Source organism: Python bivittatus, unplaced genomic scaffold, assembly GCF_059951505.1.
Source record: "Python bivittatus isolate LINGU-HERP-01145 unplaced genomic scaffold, Pbiv_v1 ctg000330_np1212, whole genome shotgun sequence".
In the NCBI taxonomy this organism is placed as follows: domain Eukaryota; kingdom Metazoa; phylum Chordata; class Lepidosauria; order Squamata; family Pythonidae; genus Python; species Python bivittatus.
The window spans coordinates 51,351,949-51,378,194 of record NW_028277058.1 but is presented as its reverse complement, the minus strand read 5'-3'; the positions used below and the strand labels follow the sequence as shown (position 1 = coordinate 51,378,194).

At 40.8% G+C, this 26,246-nt stretch overlaps 1 protein-coding gene across 8 annotated transcripts in view; it reads right to left on the bottom strand.

Annotated features, from left to right (window-relative positions):
- The window catches only part of CALD1 (caldesmon 1), a 191,581-nt gene that overhangs the window by 83,119 nt on the left and 82,216 nt on the right, over window positions 1-26,246 (bottom strand). For 7 of the 8 annotated variants that reach the window (XR_015796278.1, XR_015796277.1, XM_088141303.1 and 4 more), the window contains one exon: window positions 16,871-16,979. Coding sequence is in view for 6 of the 8 variants with exons in the window: in XM_088141303.1 (XP_087997429.1) it covers window positions 16,871-16,941 (71 nt within the window). In the remaining 2 variants the exon portion in view is untranslated. Of the gene's footprint in view, window positions 1-16,870; window positions 16,980-17,703; window positions 17,880-26,246 lie in introns of those variants that run through there. The other variant, XM_088141301.1, reaches the window with a different exon arrangement.

Here is a 26,246-nt window from a genome sequence, read left to right as displayed (position 1 = left end):
TGGGTATACAGCCAATGTGAATCAGTTTCTTGAGATGAGGGCCAAACTCAGCTTTTGAGTTTCTGAACTCCATCCTGTCAGTGGGAACACAACAAAAAAGAAGGACAAGGGTAAAAAAAAAGGGGGGGGGGAGGTATTTGATTTAATGAAATGCAATGGACTCTGGGCGGTGTGCAAACCCCCCCAAAAATCCATAAAAACAGATAAAGCATAGAACCACACAGTTAGCCTGGACTAAAAAGATCTTAAAAGCAACACAAAACAAACGAAACAAAATAGGGCCCCCCAAAATACAATAATACATTAATAATAAGAGAGCCAGTTTGGTCTAGTGGTGAAGGCCCCAGGCTAGAAAGCAGGAGACGGTGAGTTCTGGGCCTGCCTCAGGCATGAAACCAGCTGGGTGACTTTGGGCCAGTCCCTCTCTCTCAGCCCAGCTCACCTCACAGGGTTGTTGTTGTGGGGAAAATAGGAGGAGTAGGAGTATTAGGTATATTTGCTGCCTTGAGTTATTTATAAAAATCATAAAGGAGGGATTAAAAAAATCTAATTAAAAAAAAAACTTAAAAACCCCAGGCCCGGGACCAAGTCCAGGTTTTAAGAGCTTTCCAGAACCCTACGAGAGAAGGCACTGTCTCAAAACCCTCTTAAACTGGCGCAAGACAACATTTCACCCTTTTCAAGCGTTTTCCTTTTGTGTCCTCACGTCTTTCTGGTTGTAGGTCTGAGGTCAAGTCCTGTCAGCCGAAGAGCAAAATAAAATCTTACGGCCTAATGAATGAATGAGTGAGCAGGTGGTTTATGCCGGGAATAGCGTCAAAAGCAAATTAGCAGCAAAGGTGATGCTTCGGCATTCAGATGCTTCTGAGGCCTTTGAATTTTATTACCCATTTGGTTTGCTGGAAACCAAAGAACGTAAGTCCAGCCTGCTCATTTCTGTAAGCAGTTTCTAACACAAATGTGGCAAACATTTACGTACAGGCCTAAGCAAACCTCTACGCATGGTCAATTTTAAATGTCCAGGCCTCCAGATTTCAACTGAATTGGTATACTGTGGTACACTACACAAAGTCCAGAAAAAGAGCTGAATCACAAAACAGAAAAATAAGGTGCACCCTTTGAATGGAAGAGCTTTGCTGAAACAATGGATGTCTCTGGGAAGCACAAGCAAGATAAGCCTACTCAGACACCCATATGATTTCAATTTATTTATTATCTAGTCATTTATTAGATTTATATCCCTCCTTTACTTGTACAACTGTAGGCAGTGTACCTAATGTCCCTGTCTCCTATTTTCCCCACAACAACAACCCTGTGAGGTGGGTTGGGTTGAGAGAGAGGGACTGGCCCAAAGTTGCCCAGCTGGCTTTTATGCCTAAGGGAAGACTAGAACTCAGAGTCCCCCAGTTTCTAGCCCCGCACCTTAGCCACAGCACCAGACTGGCTCTTGGGGGGGCTTATTCCTAAGTAAGTGGGAGTAAATGCTACTTGAAAGCCAGAAATGGCCTACCACCAGGGTAGCTGAAGGACTGCCCCCCCCCCCAATGAGTCTACTTGATTCTTAAAATCTGGAAATAGATTTAGATACCTGCCAGTCCCCTCTCTTTGTGAGGGCATCACCAGATCAAGGAATCCACTTCCAAGAATCCACTACTTGCCTCCTCGCTGGGAAACTATTACCTCTGAATGGGTATTGTATCCTCTCAGCATGTCAGTGGCCTCTTTCACATGCACTCCAATCTGTTCTCCAAATGCCTTTTTCTCCCCAAAGCACAGCTTTTCTCTCAAGCCCATTTATTATAGTTCTTCCAGGCAAAGACTGTTATTGTGAGCTACTAAACCCAGCATGTTTCAAAGGTGTAATACTATCATTTACTTCTTCCTGAGGCACACTCCTTTATATAAACAGAGAAAAAGAGGAGAGCAGCTTCTAGCAGGCATTGGGAAACGATTGACCAGAAGGGATTCAGAATGGGTTTGCTAATAAAACTGACTGGTGAAATCAACTATAATGGGCAACTCTTTTCAGCCTAAGACAGTGTTTCTCAACCTTGGCAACTTTACGATGTGTGGACTTCAACTCCCAGAATTCCCCAGCACTGGACCTACCATGTTTATTGCACTGCAGAACTCTTCACTGACTGGCCATTTGAGCCAAACCCAAGTTTAATCTACTGGTGCTTGTATCAAAACCTCCCAGTGTCTGTCTGCCCTTATTTCTCCCGTACAGCCCCACTCGTTCTTTATGGTCCTCTGGACAACATCTTCTTTCTGCTCCCTATTCCAGGATTGTGGCTTCTAGACTCCGAGGTTCCAGATGCTGGGCTCCAGAACACCAGAATCGGATCCCTCCTCCTCTTCCCCTCTGTGAAAGTGTGATGGCCTTTAAAAAGGGTTGAAAGACCTTTTTCATTTGACTAGTGGGTTAGCACAGGGCCTAGGTATTTTATCCTACCCTCATTCAGACAGGCAGTTTCCAGGTTAGTATTTATGCATGTTTATTATCGATGCATATGCACTCTGCAGTAGTCATTCCTTTAAATCTGTTTGCTTGTGTTTAAGTTGTAAATACTGGTTTTACAGGGCCACTTGTTAAGCTGTGAACTAATTTTACTGGACAGAATGTTGTTACTCGTGTGTCTTTCTTCTGATCTGCACTGTACCATGCTTTGATAAAGTCTTGTCGTTATTATTATTATTATATTTTATTATAATATTGTATGATGATGATGATGATGTTTAAAGTATACAACAAATGTGCATGAATAAAGGACCGTTCTTCAGATTTGTGCTTCTTCATTCAACAACAGAAGCCGGTAAGGACTATACTGGATTAAGGGGATTCTTCATCCTGCTGGCCAGGGTTAAGGTCATCCCTCCTGGCTTCTCGTGTGCCAATATGTTTTGAGAGAAGGAAAAAAAACTTATCTCTGTCCACGTCTTCCACACTGTGATTCTGTGCACCTCAATCCTATCCTTCTGCAGTTGCCTACTTTGCGAGCTAAAGCATCACAAATATTCCAGCCTTTTCTTGAAAGGAAGTTGTTCAGCCCTGTGATCGTTTTGGCTACCCTCTTCTTTTTCCAGCTCTGGCATATCCTTTTTCAAATGTGGCAACCAGAACTCTACACACTAGTCCAGATGCAGAGTTACCAGAGATTTATATAATGGCATTATCATGTTAGCAGTTTTATTTTCGGAACCTTTCTTAAGGATCACTAGCGTGGAATTAGCCTTTTTTCATGGCTGCCACACACTGAGTTAAAACCTTCCTTTGAGCCATCTGCTATGATTCCAGCATTTTCCTGGTGAGTTACAGACAGCTCAATGTATAAGTGAAATTAATTTTTTTGGCCCAGTATATCTCATTTTACATTTTCTTATTGAATTGCACTTGGTTGACCATTCAGCTAGTTCAAAGAGAACCTTCTTGGGTTCTTCACAATTACTTTTGGCTTTTCCAAGACTCATGATTAGCCAGATATTTGGCCCTTGATAACTGGACTCCATCTCCCTCTCTTGTGTAGTATAACAACAATATGCTAAAGCTTGCAGCAACATTACACTTCTTGTAATCAGAACCAAAACTGAGGGACCTTGCATGAATCAGGACCATAATACTTGGGCAGAAGACATTTGACTTTTTCTTCCTAGAAGCAATTCTGAAAGAGTTGTACAAAAAATTCCAATAGAAATAGCACAAGAACAAATGTCTCCATTAGTACAACTGGACCTTATTTTCTTCTGGTAATGTATAAGATGACTTTTCCACCCAAGATCAGGGAGAGAAGGAAAGACAAGCCTGTTTTCCCTCTATCCCATGATCCCTGTCTGCATTAGGTCCCAATAGTCTAAATTTTCTTTTTTCCCCAGAACACCGCATACCACTCCCAAACCCACATCTTCCTCCCTTATTCCCATTTTTTTCCTACTACACTATATTGCCGACAAGTTAATTCCCATTAAAACTTTCAGGAAACGTAAGTAACATAAGTAAACTGGAGGTTTGACACAGTGTTTTGTGCTCTCAGCATTCTTCCTAGTTATGATATCAATGAGTAATTGAACCCAGATCCCCTCGACAGCTAGGAGTTTGGAGGAAGAAAGGTGGAGTTAAATGTATAGGCATTGCATTTTCTCCGTATGAATGTGCAAAACAACTACAGACAAACTGAAATCTGAGATGAGCTGCATATTCTCCAATACTGAATTAATTTTACAAAATCTCCTATTTAATTTTATAAACGTTCCTAAGATTCCGCAGAAGTAGAGTACAAGGCCAAAGGAATAGAAAAAGAAAGGAAAGGAGGAAATGAACGGAATGAAACTGAAGTGCAGTAGACCGGCAGCAATGAGTAACAGAAACCTATTATTTCTATAGCAAGTTGTCAACCATTTATTTTTGGATCTGAACTGAAAGTCCATTCTATCTCAGTCTTCCCCCAACCCCTTGCCCTCCGTTATTAAGACTCCAAGGAGTTGCATTGTCCTTGCACTCATTCATAATCACCATCAGGAATCTTTCAGATCCTTAGCAATCCAAAATGCAGACAGTGTCTTCTTAAATCTCCATTGTAAGCCACTCCCTAAATCATACAACTAGCCACATGTCGCAGACAAAAACCTGCCTACATCCACACACATTGCAACACTCAGGCCAAAATATTCATAGTTCAAAAAATTTAATTGCATTACAGAGATGTAGACATTAAACTACAGACCTAAGCACTTAACTGAAAGGACCTGCTGAACTCAGCAGAACTATCTTCTGAATAAATAGGCTTTGAATTTGGATAAAACTTTGAACCACTGTCAACAGGTTATTAGTTACTGTGACAGAAAGCAAAACCATTTGTTTATCAGATCAAATAAATATACAATCTTTCCTAACTTAGAAGTAACAGTAGTGTAAAAGTGCCTCTGCTCTCTGTAGACCTGGGCAACACAGATGTCTACCAGTGATCATATTTAGGATGAGATGAAAAAGCTACAGACCATCCCACAGCACAGAGGAAAATGTGTAAGATTCACAGCTACATCCCTTCTCTTTATGCATCGAGAATGTACTGTATAAATGGGGAACACATAACTCCTGGTTGGGCCAATTCAAACAGCTCCAGACCGTCACTCCATGCAGTCATCAGATATGAAGAAAACTTTGCACAAGTCATTTCCATGGAATATTTACATATCAAGTTACATAATGGATACTTGAGGATGTGTTTCTAAAAATAAAATTTCATCTATTAACCAGAGTTCCCAAGCCTGGATGCCTGCCAGATGTATAGATTTCAACTCCCAGAATTGCCTAGCTAGCATGGCCATTGCTAACAATTCTGGGAATTGACATACACATCTCTAGAGGAATTTGGGAAGGCTGGTATAAACAGTAAGAGTCTCCAGTCTTACTTTTTTTTTTGTTTAGGAAATGTCCAACCTCAACTATCTGATGACTTGAGAATGGAATCTGGGGAAGTCTATGAGAAATCCCAGTATTTTCTGGGGTTTGCAAAAAAATCATGGAAGATCATCACACACAGGAGACACAAATGCAGCCTCCCCAGATTCTCGGACTTTTAGCCTAGAGGGAAATAACTTTGATACATAGCTCTTTAAGTGACTGCAAATATTTTCTTAAATAGTTATACACTTACACTCATTTAAGGGGGTCTTTACATTGCCACTGTAAATCAGCCGATGAGAACTAGGGTCATAAACAAAAAAGGTATTTAATGAAAATGCCTTTCAGCTATAACAGCAGCATTGGGAGGCTTCTGCTAGAGCATGGAAAATAAATCTTTTAGCTGAACAGTTGTGTGGTTTACATATGTCCTGAGGGGGCTCTTGAAAAGATATTCTGTTCTTAGTTGCTCTCTTGTTTTGACCTCTCTGGGGAAGGGGTGAAGCTCAGTGGGAGAACCCACATTTTATGTGGAGAAGAACCCAGGTCCTTCCCATCTCCAGTTAGATCAGGAAAAGCCCTCGGTCTGATACTTTTGTACTGCTTTCCCCTCCAGATGTTTTGGACCTACAAAGTGTGCTGGGAATGCTGTCTGGGAATTCTGAGAGCTTTAGCACCAACACATCTCAAAAAACTGAGATGGGCAAGGATGCCTAGAGAACTGTCCTGTTTGCTGCAGCAAAATAACAAGAATATTTGGGCACTTTACAAACCGAAACATGATAATGTTTTCCATATGGCAGCATGTAACATGACCTCTACCATACCAATACAACTGACAAAACCTTGTACGCCATCATGATATTTTAGCATTCTCATGCAAAAGCTCATAAGATTTCAATAATGGCATAAGCGTTTGAAACTTCATGAGACTGTGTCAATTTTAAAACGTTGTTTTAGAATATGGGTACCTCTTAGGGGTTTGATAGGTCCTCTGATAGCAGCTGTCTCACATGGCTGATCCCTATATAGTAGCATAAACTTTCATGGGCCAAAGACCTTATCTTGCAAATCAAAACAGACTGGCCTTCCCCAATCTGGAGCCTCCAAGTATGCTGGATTAAAATTCTCACAATTTTTAAATACTTTTTAAAAAAATCAAAATTTCATTTAGAGATTATAAGAAAAGTTGTCCAACCATCCAGAAAGCTTGTAGAGAGGAAGCTGATGCAGATCATATGCACAGAAATATGGACAAATTGCCAGACTCAGTATAAAGCACAGCCTTATGATCTCTCTGCAAAATGATATTTTAGTTCAGAATTATTCTCATGATTTCTAAAGTTTCTCCTACAGTAGTTTTTTTTTTTTTTTTTAATAATCCTGTCATTTCCTTAATAACATAATGGAGAATTCCATTTCAGTGATTCTCAACCTTTCTGAAGCTGCCGCCCCCCTAAGGAGCGGAAAATTTTTCAACGCCACCCTTTGTGAAAATCCTGTAATTTAGGGTATGGGGGGGGAGTTACTGAATTATAAAAGGCAAAAATTAATAAGCGCACTTACCTAGCCGACTGGCCAAATAAACAATGAAAGTAAATTGAAACTGAGGGGAAAAAACAGAAATGAAGCGAACAAAAAGCAACTCAAGAAACACGGGTCAAATCAAACATTCATATTGAAAGGATGCTCAACGCACGCACTGCGATTAATCGTGCAGGAAAACAGCTGACGCATGCGCTGTGCTGGTTGGGATCGGAGAAGAATCGTAGTGTCGAGTTCTTCAAGGTCAGCCTACCTAGAATACAAATTCGTCTCACCATTCTTAGAAGTGCGTGAGGGCAGCCGTCGGGTAAGTTCGTTTTATTGCTGGTACAAATGGTGTAAACCGGATAATCTATTTAATAATTTTGGGGGGGAGTTTTAAAATTACGTTTGAATGCCAAAACATGCTCATAGCCCCTCTACCGCCCAAAACATGCCCACCGCCCCCCTACCGCCCAAAACAAGTTCACCGCCCCTCAGCATCCTCCCACCGCCCCCCGGGGGGCGGTATCGCCCCCCATTGAGAACCAATGCTCTAACTGAAGGCTAACCAATAAAAGCCAAGCTTTCTGGAATATATCCACCCAAGCCCACATCGTATTAGTCCTAAACAGCTTTACTTTTTCAAGTGATTCAGGTTGCACCGTACATATGTTGCAGAAGGAGCTTTCTTCTTGATTTGCTCTGCTCTGTCCAACCAAGCAATTCATCAAAAATCCTTAGGCATGACTGCAAAATATATTTTCTCCATCTCTCTAAACATATCACTGGTGTCCTTAAAAAACTAACAAGAATCTGAGCATAACACTCTCAACTCCAAGTACATTTTTGGCCCACTGTGCCATTTATTAATTGGAATATCTAAAATTGCAATTAAAAAGTCAAAAAAGCTTGTCTAGCCAGCAAGTGATATCGCTAATAGGACATGCCCAAGACATTCCAATTCTTATACAACATCTAGGAATGCCAATGCAGCTTCGCTTGAGTATGGCACTTCAGCAAGATCTCAGAAGCACTGTAGGGAAATTAAAATTGCAGAACCAGCTTCATTGCTCTGACAGCAGCAAATGGACAAAAGAAAACCAGCATATTTTAATTTGGTGGGAGGTCAATTACATGCAAGCCCTTCTGAGATTGGGGTCATCAGCAAATACCTAATGATGACACTTGACATGGGAACACCTAGACATATCACAGGCCAAGAAAACACCCAAGCCCCTTTGGTGTATTTAAGGCTCTCCTAAGAACGTCATCTACTTTCCACTGGAACACATTTATATCTTATAACCCAGCTAAATTGATGCTTTCCTGATGTGTCATAGACCCTACTGTTTGCAGTCATAATGGCCATTGGCCAAAAGTGTTCAGCAGCAAGGTAAGAAAGAAACTATGGAGAATACCCTGTCTCAGAAGTTTAATGGCTGTTGTTGCCTGTCCTCAGGATAATACTGCAAGGAAAGACTGGGGTGAGATGGAGATTCACAACTTGAGTATTTGAACAGTATTTTTCCAGTGATGATAACTTTAACATTTCTTTTACAAAGCAATATAACCAAAGTAGCTTAATATCTTTCTGCTTAGTTTTTTTTAATAGTAATAATTAAATAAAGCAAATGCTTCAGAGGCATATGTTTAAGCTTCGGGGACCAGTGTCTAAATATAATCATATAACTGCAGTTTCACTGTCCAGGTATTTTCATAGACAATAGAAATGACTGAGGCCTTGTCTTGGGAAGTGATCTGAGATCATTTTGAGCCTCTGAGTCCCGAAGAAGCAGTTGGGTCCTTTATAGAGTCAGCTCCACCACTTCCCAGTTGGATCGTTGCCCCTCATGGTTGGTTAGGGCTCCCCATGAGGTGGCAAGAGGTTGCATTTAGGGAGTAATCAATGCTTATTGGAGTGAGGAGGTGTTTCCTAGGGTCTTTTAGATTCATAGAATGAAGAACAGGTTGCAAAGTGGCTAGGAGGGCTTTCGCACCACTTGATCTTATGGGCCAGTTGCAACCATTCCTGGTCCAGGAAGCCCTGCTCACAGTCTTTCATGCCCGACCCACTTCCCATTTGGACCACTGTAACACATTCTATATGGGTTTGCCTTTAAAAAATATTCAGAAGCTACAGTGGATACCAAATGTGGTGGCCTAGGCAGGGATGGGTGTATTGCAGTACACTCAGATGACTACTTTGGGAGCTGCTTTGGTTGCAAGTCAGCTTCTGGGTATGATGCAGGGTGCTGGTTGTTACTGTTACTTGGAGGTAGGCCAGTCAGGAACCAGACATCACCAGAAATACTAGAATTCTACTTTACTGATGTATGCTACAATAACAAAATCTCGAAGGCATGACAGTGTTTCCCCTTCCTTCCCTCTTTAAATTTCAACTTAAAGGGCAACTTTAAGTTTCTTTCTCATACTTTCTTCTTTGCTAAGAGTCTCTGCATATTTTCAAGTCATTTCTGTGCTCCTCTGCTGTCACCTTTAAAGCTCTATTTGGCTCCAGATCTGTTTATCTGATGAACCACTTCTCCTCGTGTTCATCTGCCTGTGCAACCAGATCAAATCAGGGGTAACTCCCTACAAGTCCTGGCTTTATGAGATTGTCACCTGATGATCTTGGATGTGGGTGGTTTCAGTAGCTGCCGCCACTCTATGGAACTCCCTCCCTGCAGAGATTCAGTCCCCTTGATCCCTCTTTGGCTTTGCAAAAGCTGTAAGACCTGCCTGTTCCATCCTGCACAGGAGAAGAATATGCTGTGATTGAAGGTGGGGTCCACAGGGATATGACTTCCGTAGTTCCTAGTTTTATATTTCTTGACGTTGTTATTTTTATGTATATTGGGGATCTTCTTTTGGATATTATTTTATTTTAAGTTGAGATTCTTAGCTGCCCAGAGATATGGGAATGAGGAAAGGAAAGGAAAGGAAAGGAAAGGAAAGGAAAGGAAAGGAAAGGAAAGGAAAGGAAAGGAAAGGAAAGGAAAGGAAAGGAAAGGAAAGGAAAGGAAAGGAAAGGAAAGGAAAGGAAAGGAACTCTGTATTGCTTCTGAGTAATCCAAAGTAGGCAAAGCTGTTATCTTGAGCCAGTAATTATGAGTTTGGGCAACATTAATTGGATAAATGACTCCACTTATCATCCGAATATTAGCTGTGGAAGGGAGAGAGGGAGAGGATGACCAGCAGCAAGGTGGATGGACTCAGTTACAGTGGTGATGAGTGCACCATTGGGAGACTTGAAAGAACAGGTTAGGGATAGGTTGTCTTGGAGAAAATCTATCTATGTGGTCCCTAGGAGTAAAAAATCATTTGATAACACATAATCAATCAAAAAGAAATTGTAGCTATAAACTAGCTGATTTACGTAGCTAAAACAGCACCAGTCACACAAGGAGAGAAAGGCCACAGCTCCAAAAACTCCAGAACGTTTCAGATATTTCTGAACCCCCACTCCTAAATATTTAGAAAAAAAAAATAGGAGGTGAGGTGGGACTTCAAAAACAATGCAGAGAGGACTGAATAGGCCCAGTAGGCTTAGAATGCAGACTGACTGCTAGGAGGTGCAGAAAACCAGGGACAGTAGGAAAAAGCAATGGAGTGTCCTGAAAAAATGCAAGGGTAACTGATGAGAAACCACATAAAACCCCTCCATATGGTAACATTTCACTACAAGCCCCAGCTGTATTGTTTGCACTGCCTTCCTGTTTCCAATCATTTGACATCCTCCAAGCTTCAAAATCACAGAAAAGGTGACCGAGGTGTGTTTTGCTCTTCAGTTTGTGGTTTTTTAACCTCTTCATCTTTATTTATTTAAATTTAATCTATTTAAATTATTATATGTACTGTATTTGAAGGTATTATTCAATATTTACTCCTAGTTCACAGAGCACCCACAGCCGCTTTCTTTGAAAACGATAAAAAGAAAAGAAAGCAATCTATCAGCTCCAAAAAAGTACAGTCTACAAGGAATCACTTAAAAGCAGCTAACTTCTACCACAAAGCTATCTGATTTTTCAATCTCATCAGTTCTAAGAAAGACTCACTCACTCCACCCAGTGAGGCAGATGCTCAAGAAATTCAGTCATTCAAAAGAATGGCCCAGAATATTGTCTCTGAAGCAGATCTTAAAAACTAGGCAGGTCTATATTTCGCAACAAGTTCTCACACTCACTGGGTTAAGAAAACAACAAAGAGGAAGTCTAAAAACCCTGGATGCCATCAGGGGCATTAGTGGGAGAGAGGACCAAAAAGTCAAGATGGTGCAATCAAAACCTCACCCCGCTTTTTAACGCAGGCAGACAGCTGTGGGCTGGTTTGCCTGCTCATTGTTGTTCTACTTCTATGCTATGCCTTTCAGAGGCTGAACACACCTATTGCATCCCTTGTTTCTGCAAAATAATGGCCAAAAAGTCGGGTTGGTTGCTAATTTTTTGCAGTGTGATTTGGGGATGCTCTGGAGGTCACAAAATGTGATTGGAGGTCCTGGTGTGCACACTTCAAGCCATGTCTCTCCAAGGGGTCCTCCAACTCTAAAATTCTATTTTTCTAGGGATTAAAAAGGGCCAAAGAAGATGGGGAAAAGAATAAGATGGTAATTACTTCACAGAAAGAAGGTCAGAAGGCATAATTATATGTTTATTTCTTTTTTTTTTACTTTCTTTTTTGTTTTGTATACTTTTACTGTATCAAAAAATCTAATTAAAAATATTTTTATTTATTTATATATCAAATTTGTCTATATCAAATTTGTCAATATAAAATTCTATTTTTCTGTGAGGTGTTCTTCTGGTACCACATCCATAGAATACTATCGATGAAGCCATCTTGCATGTTGGTCACATTATTTGGAAGAATTCAGTAAGTCTGCAGTCAGTCTTTCTCAAGTTATCTAGTTGGGGCAGGGTGTTAAGAGTATTTTTGGGAAGGACTAATAGTGAAACAAGTAAAATTCAAACCAGTCTGAATTGTTCAAAATTTCCATTTAAACTGCTACTATGTTGCTAAAACAATGGATTTTTGGAGGTTGTTTTTAAAACACGAATTGTTTAATTAGTTACAATAGTGCTCTAATCATTCTTTGATCAGTTGATAGCTACATCATAGCCCAAATGGGCATAGATGGGAATACATCCATATTCCCATGTATGCCAGTTTGGGCTATGATGTCATGTTGGACTTTTCCATAAATATTTTTGGAAATTTCTTTCCGTTGTTCTGGAATTGAGAAAAATGCAAAAGAAATACTTGCCCTAATGCTGAACTAAATCATTGTTTTATAGAAGAGAAATAGAAATAGGGGAAGTGTGGTCAGCTAAACTGGATTCATCTGGAAGCCAACAATTTTACTTCTAAGGGGAGGGCTGCTTCTCTTCTGATGCAGATTCTCCCTCCCATTTTTCTACTAATGTCTCTAGAGCAGTGTTGTCCAAACTTGGCCGCTTTAAGATGAGTGGACTTCAACTCCCAGAATCCCCAGCCCTGGGGAATTCTGGGAGTTGAAGTCCACTCATCTTAAAGCGGCCAAGTTTGCACAACACTGCTCTAGAGGCTTCCCCAGTTGTGTCTTCTCCAGAAATAATGGGACTGCATCTTTCAAAATTCCAGCCAGCACGGCTAAATCCTGCAGGTTGCAATCCTATCACAAGTGGAAGATACTAGATTGAAGCAGAGGGCTGTAGAGATGGCTGTAGAGTCTACCAATTTTGATTCTCTCCCTCTGTCAATTTCACTTGCTCATTTTTCTATTTGCAAGTTCAGGTCCCCTTATTCCTTTACTGGTTTGATGATTTATTTTTTAAAAAAAGGTTGCCTCAAAATTTGTATGTGTCTTGTATTTTTCTCCAAATATGCATTTTGGTTTGAATTATTTCCTAATGTATAGATTGTTTGGCACAATTTTCCCTAATGTAAGGCAGTGGCACATGGTCCATATTTGTGCAGACTTTCCCTTAATAATCATTCATTTTAACTAATAAACCACCATTAACAAACCTGTAAAAATGCAGAGAAGGTTGCATTTCAAAGCAGAACTAAGCTTGGTTTTGTGTATTGGTCTGAAAGGCAAATTTAGTTCAGTTTACATGAATGCTTTATGAACAGGAAGGCAGGATATAAACCAAAATAACAATAATAACATCAAGATGTAAACAAATCTCTTTTTCATGCCACCTGTGGAGTAAAGCACAATGCATGACGTGGTGTCCTACCCTTGAAAAGAAGCAGTGTTGGAGACATGCAGTGTAGCAACATTCAACACAAGGATAACCAGACATATTCTTCATTGCTCTTATTATTGTAGACTTCACCAAGAAAAGGACAAAAAGGAACATGAAAATAGCAAGAGTTCTACATTACTAATAATTGCTCCATGACTTTTGCCATTGACTGATGGCCCAGAGCATGGCTAACTTTATTAAAGCCAGGTTGATAAAACATAATTGCTGTGTTCACATAACAAGTTATGCCCAAATAAGCCATTTTATGGTTTCTTCTGATGGTCTGGCTTACAAAACATGCTAATACAACAGCTGGGCTTCCCACAGCAAGCTGAACCACAAACCATCCAATCCTATTTTAGCCTAGTGGGTTGTGTAAATCCATCTAACTCCATAACTTAAGCTATAGTTTCCAAATAACTAAAGAGATAGATTCCTCTTTTATCCATGGAACGTTTTTGAAATAGAAAGATGTTAAGATTTCAACTTGCCTAGAAACTACATTTTTTTGATTGGGAAGTCCTCTGCCTACTAATTCCAAATATTTGAAGGTGGAGCTATTTCTGCTCTCTGATGATGGGAGGCAGGAGAAGAAGAAATAAAAAGGGGTGGTAACTTGTACATGCTCATTGCTTTAAATGCTCCAGAAATGAATCCTAGCATAAGTTGCCATTACTATATCAGATTTAAGCTCCAGTTAGGCCTTTACTAGCATATTCTGAAGGGTAAGGCTATAGACTCTCTTGACAATACAAAGGGAGATTCAGATTCCATTTGTGAGAGCACCCTATATAAAGAAATGAGTTAAGAGAGAAATGCCAGCTAAATTTGACCTCTGCTGCAGGAGAACTAGAGGCAGCTGAACTGAAATTGCAGTCACACTTCAGCAGATGTTCTCAGAGTTTAGGAGGGAGTTGGGGGGTGAGAAAGAAATTCCCCATATTTTTATCATTAAGAAGATGTTCTCCTTGCCTCCTTGCCTCTCAGCATTTTCTGCTGAAAATGTACTTTGGCCATTCGTGCAAGGAACAGCAGGGGCTCTCTCCTCAGCAGCCTGGGTGCTGCCCTGTTTTTCCATAATATTTCATTTCAGATGATACCATGCCTGAATGTATGATTTTCAACCAAGCAGAATCTAAGCACATGATAAACATGGGCCACAGTTTTTGAAAAGGGCCCATATGGAGATGTTTGCATGCCCTTTAGACAACAATGTTCCTGAGATGCTACCTTCAATCAATGCTGTAGTTAGATCCGTGGCTCAGATAGCCTTTGCTGGGCACTGGCTGAGAATATATACTCTTCATGGGATGAAGAAGTGAAAGGAACAAAAAGAAGGCCAGGCTCTTCCAAGGAAAGTATTTCTTATTACCCCATCAATGGGAGGTGGTTCCTACTGGTCTCTTACAGGCAAAGAAATGGAGGATGGCCATAGCTTTAATGCTACATGAGCATTTTAGAGGGGAAACCACCAAGAACATCTTGTCCAAGCTTCCTTTGGGTACAACTCCAGATAACAACAAATAATTTGTGTGTGCACCTTGATTTGCATTCATGTACAAATTGTTCTAAATCAGGAGATCAATTAGAACCATTAACAAACTTGTAAAAAGTAAGAGATGTCACGTCCAGCTTCTCAAAGCTGTGCCTTCATTCACACATTACTTGGGCAAAGTAACGCAAATACCTGGCTAGCAAATCATTTGAACTCTGCAGTGATTCAAGAAAAGCAATTATTTACCTACTTCCACCAGTGGCTTCTGCCTCTGCACACCACCTCTGTACTGCAGCCTAAGTTGCTTGTCTCATATACTGCTCCCATTTGTTTCTTAAGACAACTTCAGTACTTTCAGCCTGGATTGCAGGGGTTGGCCACAGGGCTAGGCTGGTGCTTAGTTTGGATCATGGCCATTGCAAGACTTTTGTGGTTGTTCCCCTGCTTTGTGCCCTTCCCATCCTCACTGGCTGGTTCCTGTGTAGACCAGTCTACCAGTCCCCCCATTTCCTTTTAGAGGTTATTCCCTCCTCACCACTCCTCATGCCTTTGGTTTGCTTTTCTAGATGTTTGCACACATAGATGCCTTCACCTCCCTTCCCACATTATCTGCTTTGTCACTAATGTAGACCCTTTCTAGTTTTTTTTTTTCTTTTCCCTTTATAGATGTGATGCTACAATAGCCAGAGCAACAGGGGATAAGTTGTTCTTTCATTCTTACATTCCTCTGTAGGTCTATGAAAACTTTGCAGCAAGGAAGAACTGATTGTTCAGTTTCATAGAAACAAGGCAGCAATGCTCTTATATTGCAATTTGAAGCTGTTAAAAAAACAAAAGGGAAGGGAAGCTTTGCAGGTCTTTGGGCAGGGGGTGGAAAAGCAAGGGGAACGTCCTTCACCCAACCTGGGCAGAAAGTGAAAGGGTGCCCATTAGGCAATGTAAGGGTTGGAGTATGAGCTTCTAGGGTGGAGGATAGTTCATTGACTTAGATGGTCACCATTGGATCAACCACCAGATTGTTAAGAAAAAAAAAAGCAACTGCCAACCAGTACAGAACATACAGCCTGGCAATCCAGGACAAAATGGCTGCCCAGGGCAATGCCTAGCTGCTGGAGGGAAGGGGGCATGCCAGGCACTATAGCGAATCAGAGCTGGGGCTGCCACTAGATCAGAACAAAGCACTGGAGAGCATCTGTTCTTACAATGGCTTGGGTCAGCAGTTTTGAATGAAAACTGGAAACAATGGATGTGGGGTGCATTTGAGATGGGCTGGGAATGGGGGAAGATACAATCCATTCCTGCCCTTAGGAAGTGGCAAGTGGCCCATCCTGGCAATGGGTCAGGCAGAAAATGCAGATCTGCCCTAAGTTCTAGGCAAGTTGTTCTTTTTAACCATTTTCTCCAAGGGAACAACAGAAGCTGTTATTTGCAAAATTCTTCCCATTGGCACCTCAGCTGCTCTTTTGGCTGCCTCTTGGTTCATACACAGGTGATATGTTGGGGAAAAGCTCTGAATGAATGAGAAGGGGTTAAAGAGTCCCTTTGCCTAGGTTCTTGCATTGGGGAATGCAGCTGAGATACACCATCAAGCAGACATCCTCAGCACCAGGGGCTTCCCTGAGATCCACTGCTGGTTTGTCCTGTGTCTAAATCTGTTAGACCCCAATGTTGATTTCCTTTACATAAAAACAAACACCGACCCAACAATCAAAGCTTGGTTCTATGGGACTAAATCTGAGAGACTTCACTAAAATTAGACATTCTCTGTATTAATAATAAGTAAATATTTACTGATACATAATCTCCTATTGGAAGACATTAAAATTGTTCCAAACCTGCCTCTATTCAAACACCCTGTAATTTCATCACAGGCAGTCCAACACAGTTACATCTACATGATAGTAATTAGACACTTTAAACACGACTATTACCAGCTCCTCCTTCTCTCTTCTGATGAAACCTATAAGCACCAAACAAGCTCCATATCTGCCTTCTGTCACCTCTTCTAGTTCAGGAATTCTCTCCAAGGCACAACTGAGGGCACACGGGGTTTGCAGAAAGCCTTCGTAGAGAGGAGATGTTAGTGTTTTCTGCAAACGTCTGGACAACACAGTATGTTGATTTGCACCCGGATATTAACTGGATGAGGTTTGAAAGGCAATGCTTTAAAAAACGTTTTAAAAAATCAGGCCATGGCCAATATTCTCAAAAATTACCCACCTCTCTGCTTCCAGGCGCATCTCCTCCCGTTTTTGTCTCCTAAGCTCTCTGCGACGTTCAAAGTCGTCCATGATGTATATTCAAGTTCAGATAAACCCCCCAAATCAGACTGAATTTGAGAAAGAGAGAGAGAGAGAGAAAGAAAAAAACCCGTCAGAACTAGACCTGGAAATGAAGCTTGCCGTTAACAGAATCATATTAAAGTATAGTCATATTCATATCTAAGGTAAAAAGGATTCTCCAGCATCACCAACATTTCATTAAATGTTTAAAAAGTTTCCGTTTGGAGCTCAGCTTCCTAACTGGAAATTAAAACAAAGCAGTAACATTTTACATCTGGTGAAAGCAGATGGAGATAGGTCTTAAAAGAACTATTTATGATTCCTGACTTCTTCCTACAATTATAAACTGTTAGCAAAATAATAATCATAACATCAACTTTAAGGGTGATATTTGCCAGTATGATAACTGGAACCACAAATAAGGTTATTTCATTATAGCATCAAATTTGTACCAGTGCAGACGTGCGACGGTCAGAAAAGAATTCGTAACTGTTAAAACAAACTATTTTCCAACAGCAAAATATTACTTTATACTTTAATGCTACTTTCTTTGCTAATCACAAAGCTAAAAGGAGGCATTTTGGAAAGATTAAAAGTGGAACGTCAGAAATCAGTAGGAACAAAAGAGGAAAAGGAGCTAATGGTGAAAATACTACCCAGTAAAAAGGTTGCTCTAAATCCTCCTTAAAAAATTAAAACCGAGGCTTGAGAGACAGGGTGGGGAGAAGAATTGGACAGACTGAAGCGTCTGCCATTTAAAGCTGCACCTACCTTCTTATAGGTTTACTCCATAAAATATTTGCTCCCTTATAGCTCCTTCGTGCACGAAACCCTTTCAGGCTTTGGTTTATATCCTATCGAGACAAATATAGGAGAATTCTCCTGCAGGCCCCCCAACTAAAAATGACTACCAGAAAAGGGAAAGCTGTTCTCTCTTTTTGTCCCGGCTTTGTTTACAGAGCTGTCAGTGGTTAGTTAAACTCTGCCTGGAATCTAGCATTTAAGGCCTGCTCCAAGATCGCTTCCTGTGTAGAGCTGGAGGCCCTCAACTTCCTTTGGAATTCTAGCCTAGACTCTGCAGTCAGGGTGCTTTTTTTTTTTGAGAGAAAAAAGTACTTTCCCCTCCCTCTTTCAGAATTTCCGAGCCTTTGCTGTAGTCCAAATTCAGGCCTTTTTACAGTGAAGGAAAACGGGGAAAAGTCAGGATTGATACACGCTGCCGTTCTAAAGAAGCAAAAAGAATCCTGCCTTAGAGGACGCTTGTCTGCTGATTATTGAGTGTGTGTGTATGTGTGTGTGGTATTTGGTCTCATAGGATTATCCAATGGGGTGGTGGAGAACGACACGTCCACTGCTGGTCCTTAATACTTGAGCCCAGGGGTACAATAGTGCTGGGGCTCTAGAGTTCTTCATCTGTCTTTAATTTCTGTTTTCATTACAAAGAGATGATATCAACCCACAGGTGGTGGGGCAAGGATTCTGAATCACAGAAACGGAGGGCACCAACAAGTCCAGCCCTTTGCTCAATGCAAGAATCCAGATTAAAGATGGCTGTCTAGCCTCCACTTGAACACATCCAGGGAAGAGAGCCAGTCACCTCTTTCAGTCATTGTTTCCTTATCAAACTGCACTTATTCGACTCCTCTTATGGTATCGATTCTTTCGTTTATTAAAATGTATACTTTGGGGACCAGCTTGGAACCCAACTAAAGGACCTTATTCAAGTGAACAGTTATTGATACAAAGAAGCGAACGTTACAGATTGGGGCTTTCCCATCTGGATACTCCCTGGTTGAGGATTGCTTCAGGGAAGTTGTCAACGATCCTAATTGTTCCCTGCTACCTCTTTGAAGTTACAATTGAACATCAGCTGCAGAAATTTAAGGCCCACATGTTGTGGCCACAGCAGCAAAACATGTGAGCCTAGGCCTACCTCAGAAGGAAGATATGGAAATGCTACAAGGCATCAGTGCCACTAAACAGGCATATGGAAATGGGTGTCAGGTTCAGCCCAAGAATCACCGCGAGACAGTCCAGAAATCAGCTCAGCTTCTTTATTAGCTTGCACCTAATAGACAGAATCTCACCAGACTAACCCTAATCGCCCAACTATAACCATTGTGCCCTTAGGGAGGGGCCAATCTCTTTCTCTTGACTTTCACACAGTCCATCTGGGGGCTGAGGAGATGCTTTCCTTGGAATGTCTCTCCCCCCTCCCTGTAACCTTGAAGCTCCATGCCAGAATCCTCCCCGCTCATGCCTTCCATCACATCAGGCCTGGCAATATAGGAGCCAGAGGTCCCTACAAAGTTCCTGAAGAACACATAGAGTATATAACTGCAGTGCAACCCTTCCCAATCACCATTAGGTTATTTTTTGGCTAGTTACACTCTCTCAGCTTGACCTACCTCATCAGCTTTTTGTCATGGGGATAAAATGGAGCAGAGAGTTTCCCCTACACCAGTTTGAATTGCCAAGGAATAGATTGTAATATAATAGTAATACTTGTTATAATGGTCTTCAGCCCAGTACACACATATTAATATATCATGCTATTCATAAATATTCAAGTTTGGTTTACTTTAGAATTAAAACTACCATATCTGGGCTGCAACAGTCTGGGTGGTCACTAGATGGCAGAAGAGAGACACAAAACTCTTAACTTTCTGCTGACCCCTAGTGCTCATCTGAATTTCTGCAGCTCCTTATGGTGGCCCTATTAGGATGTTGTGTGAAACCAACCACAGTGTTTTTTATATTATAGTTTATGGCTTAGCTCAAAGCATAAACCCAGTCAATTGCTGTCACTCAAAAATACGGTTAAGCATATCATGGCTTGTTTAGAGTCCATTAATAATTTTTCATTGTTTTTCATTTTTGCTTTTCTTTTTCTAATCTAATTAAAGAAAGGTCATTTTTTAAAACAAAACTCATGGCTTGCTGAAAGTGATGTGTTTACCTGGTCATTAATGAAGATTCAGTGACAAACCTTGTGCTAAAATACACTTAAAACTAAGATTGAATGTAATTAGAGGAGCAAGAACCATTCATTATTCTGTCATAGCTAAGCCTCTCAGTAGTTTAGGGACACCTGCTGCTTAGCATTGCACCCCAAAATTGTAAGACAAGACCTGTTAATATTGTTTCATTTTATTTTAAAAAAACACTATCATTCCAAAGTTTCCTACATGGCTTACAAATCATGACATCTCAATCATACGTTTCTTTCTATTTTGTTAAATCCTTCCCTGACCTTGTCCCCGATAAAATCCAAATGATCAGCTGGAGATGGGACCATATCCTTTGAGACAGCTTTCATTCATCAGTTACCATACTATATCAAACAAGGTTCTTTCTTATCTAATTGGCCATAAGAAATATGTGGTCTTGACTATCAAGATTGTTTAGGATCTCTGTCAATTCCAGCTTGACATTATATTTTGCCATGAAATATTTTTTAGAATTGGGTTGGTTGGTTTTGGTAGAGCTTCTCAGTGTCATCATATATAAAATGTAGCAATTAATCACTTTAAAGGCTGAATTGTTCCCCTTTCCTTTTTTTCCCTTGAGAAACTCATGCTGCTGTCTGGCATTTTGGCAAAGGAACAAAAATGTTCAGTCTTTAGTGCTTTCGCTGTATTGTTTCCACAGTCCCTAATTCTTAGTTATACTGTGACCCATGATAGGTTGACTCCAGGAGGAGTCAGAGGTCTTGGGGCTATTTTCTGTTTTCTTTCCTGCCAGCTAGGGCCCACCTGTGGCGCCTGCTGAAGCATGGAGTCTGGTGTAGAACTGGGCTTCAGCCAGATCATTCTTTGTTTATCTAAAAGTAAGTTTCTTGCAGACAAAGCTTCAGTCCTTGTGGATTTTCTTTGGTTTAGCTGTCTGCCTGGATGGGTAGAGATGTCCAACAGAACAAGAAACAAGCAGCTATTCAATAGACTCTATCTCTCATTTAGGCTCCCAGCTCCACCTCTTCAAATATATCTTCAGGAACAGCCTGGTTCAGAGACACAGCCATCAAGGCTTCAGGTGTACTCCAGCTTACTAACAGCCATCAGCTTCATACCTACTTCAGTAAGGCTGCAGCCATTTGTCATCCTAGCACCAATTCCCTGCCAAAGAGCATCCAGAACCATCCAAGTCATCATTATTTCCTTGCTGCAAACTAATACCTCTGAAATAGAAAATATTAACGTTGATGATACTGCATCATCTCAGAAATCAGACCTCCAAGTGAAATTATCCAGTCTGCTAAGACTGTATGGGCTGAAGTCATAAATCCAACTTAAATAACCAGAGCAAGGCGCTAGACCTAAAAGGACAATCATATTAACAGAAAAGGCCTGGGTGAAAAAGAAACTGACAAAGATGTATTTCATCAGAAATCAGATTGTGTGTGGGATAAGAATTAACATGACATGTTTAACATTGCAAGTTGCAGAAATGTTAATAATCTGCGGCAGGAAGCTACAAATCAGTTAAGGTCTAACTATAAATACTACTAAATCTTAACTGAGCACTATTACAGCTTCAAAGAGTTATGGCATCCCAAAAGTGATTGAAGATGCACTTTTCAAGAAGAAATCTCCAGATAATCACAAACTGAGGGAACTTGATGATCCATTGTGGGAACTTGAATCTGCCAAGCTAGATCCCCATCTATCACCTTGTGGATACTTAGACACTGCTCACAGACTGAACTCACAGCGCTCCTAATACAAAAGAAAAAAATGTGATCTTTCTTCCTTCCTCATTCTCATGAAACTTTGTTGGCCAAGATGAGAAATGATTCAAATTTTGCATTCAGCACTTCAAGGATGATCATTAGGGAGATCCCTAAGAGTGAAAGATATCCAGAAGGTGTAGCAATACAAGAACTCCCATATCTGCACACACAGGATAAATATGATTTCCACAGTTCCTATATACTCATACCATCCTACTACCATAAGCAGGAAAGTGGAAGATCCACCCAACAGTGCCCTTTGCACAAGGAGCCTCACCATATAAAGAAGTATTGTAGGTTTACAAAGAAACCTCTTAAAGTATGCCAAGCCCTGTTCAAAGAGTATGAAGTTTCTCTTATATTAACCACCTGTCTGCTACCTGTAAGTAGCTATAAAATGCACAGACAATGATGGTAGGAAACATGTCACTGCTTACGCCCAGATTCTACTACCTCCAGCTCTCTGAATGTTTCTGCTCTATTCCAAAGCATGGCAGGGAACATCTAGATAGCACACGACAAACTTACATCCAGATGCACTGAGGCCTGTAGAGAAGGCCACAATGCAAGAAGTTATTGTAGAGAGCCATGGAGATGGCCTTGGGGAAACTAGACAGGTATAATGATGCTTCCATAAACAAAAGCATACAAAAGCCCAGAAAACAGTGAAAACATGAGAAAGAAGCTCAGGTTGACTCCTCTCTAATTTACTAGAGCGTATGAAAAAGGGAGGGGAAAACTCAACCAGGCTTTCAAGATTCTGTTACTGTAGCCTATATGAGTCAGATTCATGGACTCCATTTCCTGATGTGACCTACCTCGAAGGGCTGATACTTAGTCCAAGTTATACTGCATCTCAAAGGTCAGTGAAGGTATATGCTGTCATGGAACATCAGAGCAACAGTTCACTAGCTAGGTTAGATTTTTTTTTAAATTGTATTTATTGATTAAATAAATTTACAGGCAGCCTAATTCCAGATGATTCTAGGCATTTACAATTTAAAAAGCAAGAAAGCCCTAACAGAGGGGGAAAAAATGTGTGTCCAGAAAAAACATACAATATAACAGAAAACAAGTAACAGCAGTTCAACACTCACCCCACCCTTAGGCCTGGGAAAAGAGCCCGGTCTTCAGAACCTTTTTGGAATGGAAAAGTGGGAGGGTGGGAGCCGTATGGAACTCTTGGGGGGATGTCATTCCAGGGGGCAGATGCTATGACCGAGAAGCCATGCTTTCTAGTTCCTGATAGGTGACACTGTTTAACCAAAAGGACTTGGAATGCACCCACTCTGCTCAACCTTACTAGTTGGCAGAAACTAATGTTTAATGTTTGCTTTAAAATTTGTTTAACCAACATGGGGATGGCTCTCCATACACATTCAAACCTGTTTTGGGGTGATGGAAGGCTCAGGGAGCAGAGCAAATAGTTCTGTGTTAGAATCTGTGGATGACAGCTTCAAGTTATCTCTTTCTACATGCATACAGTATAACCAGATTCGGGACAAACGGAATGAAATATCTACATTAGAAATTATCCCCTACTGAAGTCCACTGCCAGTTATATTCCACCCCTAGACCAAGGTGCTCAGATGCTGCTTCTGCTAAGCTGAGATGTAGGGACGGTATATGTTTCATTAGCAGTACAATGATGCCCACAGTGCTCCCTATGCCCAAATGCTTCACCTTGGATGTGTAACACTGAAAAAAGTCTGCATTGACAGAGCTGCATTAACTCCTATAATACAAGCGTATTGGAAAATGGATCTGTATCCTTACTCAAGTCATGTCCTAACAACTTTTTTGTCAAAAAAAGGCCTACTAGGCACAAATAACATACTGGTAATACTCAGACTGTCCTGGATCACTCCATGCCAATGAGGCTTTAAAATGTCCTTAGAAAAGCTGTGTTCCCAGACAACCAAGAATGCCCCTTCAACAGAAGACAAAGATAATGGATAAGAAATTCTTCAAACACGTTCCCAACAGCTGGGTGACTTACCTAGATGCCAACCTTCTGACAACAGAGAAAAGGTTCTTCACTTGTTTCACTATATTATAAGTTGGAAAAGAAGCCAGAGATGAAGAATAACTTCGTGACCTTCATAAAAAACATTTGAGATGAACATGAGGAATCATCTCCAACAAAAAAGGAAGATGAAGAATGTCAGTATTCCCACCTTTACAAACAAGTCACATTAGACTGTATTTGACTGAAGTGCTCAATTCCAGCAAGTTCTCTGAATGATGTTCTTCTCACTGGGTTGGATCTGAACAACAGCCGCCTTGGAATGCTAATCTATTCCAAAAAAGATCCTGATGCTATAACAGCTGATATCCAGCTGTTTTATTGTTTCATTGTCCAAATAAAACAACAAAAAACTAAGATTCCTCCAGTACCAAGACAATTACATCAGCAATCAGTTAGTTGAATACAGAATAAGGGTACACATCTTTGATAAATCTACCACCCATGGTGGCTATTTACGGACTCAGAAGAACACTAGGAGAAGGAGAAAATGAGCATGACAAAAATGCCAGACAATATATAGAAAGATACTTTTATATACTTGATGGACTCAAGTCTTTGACTACTGAAGAAGGAGCTATCAACTCAAAATAACAAGCTGTTGCCAATGTGAGGCTTCATAATACAACATCCAACAATGCCAAAGTAAGGAAGATGATCACCCCTGAAGACCATGCAAAGGCTGGGAAAGACTTGGATCTAGGGGATGACATGTTACCCATTCAGCGTAGCCTTGGACTAAGCTGAGGCTCAGCTCTTAAAAAACAGGACATGGAAAACAGTACACAACCTCTCTGCTATGAGAATTGTCTTCAGAGATTGAAGACTGAGATGCCTTACTGCCCACTGATAAGAAAAGTGAATAGGAAATGTACAAACATTCTTTACAAGCTCTTGAATAGCTCCAGATACCATATACATAAATGTCCCTCTGTTTCACTCACCACAGCACAGTACAAAGAAGTCTGTGTCATTTCATATGCTTTAATAAGGCCGTAGCAATAGTAGCTTATCTGAATGTTACTGACACAGATGGAATGCACCTTGTAGAGTTCATCCTTGGTAAGGTGAAGTTGGCTCTTGAACCTGAACACAGTATTCCAAGACTTGAACTGTATGGAATAGTGCAAGCCAGAAGAAATAGCAGAGCTAATACCCACAGTCAAGTTTTACACTGAGAAAAGAACAGGAGTATGCTACTTCTGCAACCAATCCAGAAATTTCTATGTATATGTAAGCAACAGGGCTGAATGCATTAAGGCAACCAGAAGAGTGGCATTATGCTCTGATTGAACAGAACTATGCAGACTCCAGCAAACATGGTTGACAGGGCCAGAATTCTTCCTGAATTGTAACAATATACCATCACCTCAGAACCTTTAAGCTGGTGGGTCCAGAACATGATGCAGCGATCCATCTTAAAATGAATGTCATCTAAGATCAACTTCTTGCACACTGCTTTGAACATTCCTTGAGGTAGGCAACTCTTTTTTGAGCTACATCTCATCTTATCAAAGTTGCGTGATACTTTCAGCTGAAACCCAAGGTTCCCCCAATGTTTGCTGCCATTGCCCTCTGCACTACAGCATACATATCCAGCGATCTCTCCCAAGCAGCGTGAATCATCCTCTCCAGCATGCAGTGGAAAGTGGATGCAGTTTACGCAGAGAAACTCCTTCCAATAAGAAGGAAAATATTCCCAAAGCCACTTCCTTAAGGAAGTTAGATTCCTCCACTGACAAAGCACTGATCAGACATGATAGATACTTTAATCATGCCTAATTCAACAAGACTGAGCAAAACCCGTTTGTCACATTACTGCTTTACTCTTATGTAACTTTCAAGAAAAGATGAGACACCAAGGCTGACATTTCATGGAACATGCAAGTAGAGCTGCAGGACTGTGAATTATTGATGCAAAGCAATGCATCACCTCAGTAATCCACAAACTGAGAAGCAGAACAAAAGAGAGCAGATCTGCCAGCAAATCAGTTCAGTATAGAATCACCCTTCACCTATGTAGGACTTAATGTTTTTGGTCTGTGGACAGTCACCTCACACTGTATCAGAAAGAGATATGCAAACAGAAAATAGTGAACTATAATGTTCATACTGTGAGTCAATAGCCATTTCACGTTTAATTAATGACCTTAGAAGATTCTTCTCCATTAAAGGACCAGTCAAGCAGTTGTACTCTGAATGTGGAAACAACTTCATCAAAGCTTGCAGAGAACTGCACATCAGCACCACTAATCCAAATGATACCAGCACTAAGTTCAATGGGATAAAGGCTCACTTGTACATTTAATCCACCTCTCTCCTCTGACATGCCTGGAACCTGGGAGCTCATGGTTGGGGATGCCCATTGCATCCTGGACTCTGTGTTATGAGGAACAGGTCTCACTCAGCTCATCCATGAAATTTTGAACCGTATTTTGTCTGAGGTCACAACTATTATTAAGGCAAGAACATTAATTCCTGATTACTGACCCAAAGTCCCCTATCCTTCTGCTACACTTCTCATTCAGAAGACCAGAATAAACTCAGCACTACTTGTGG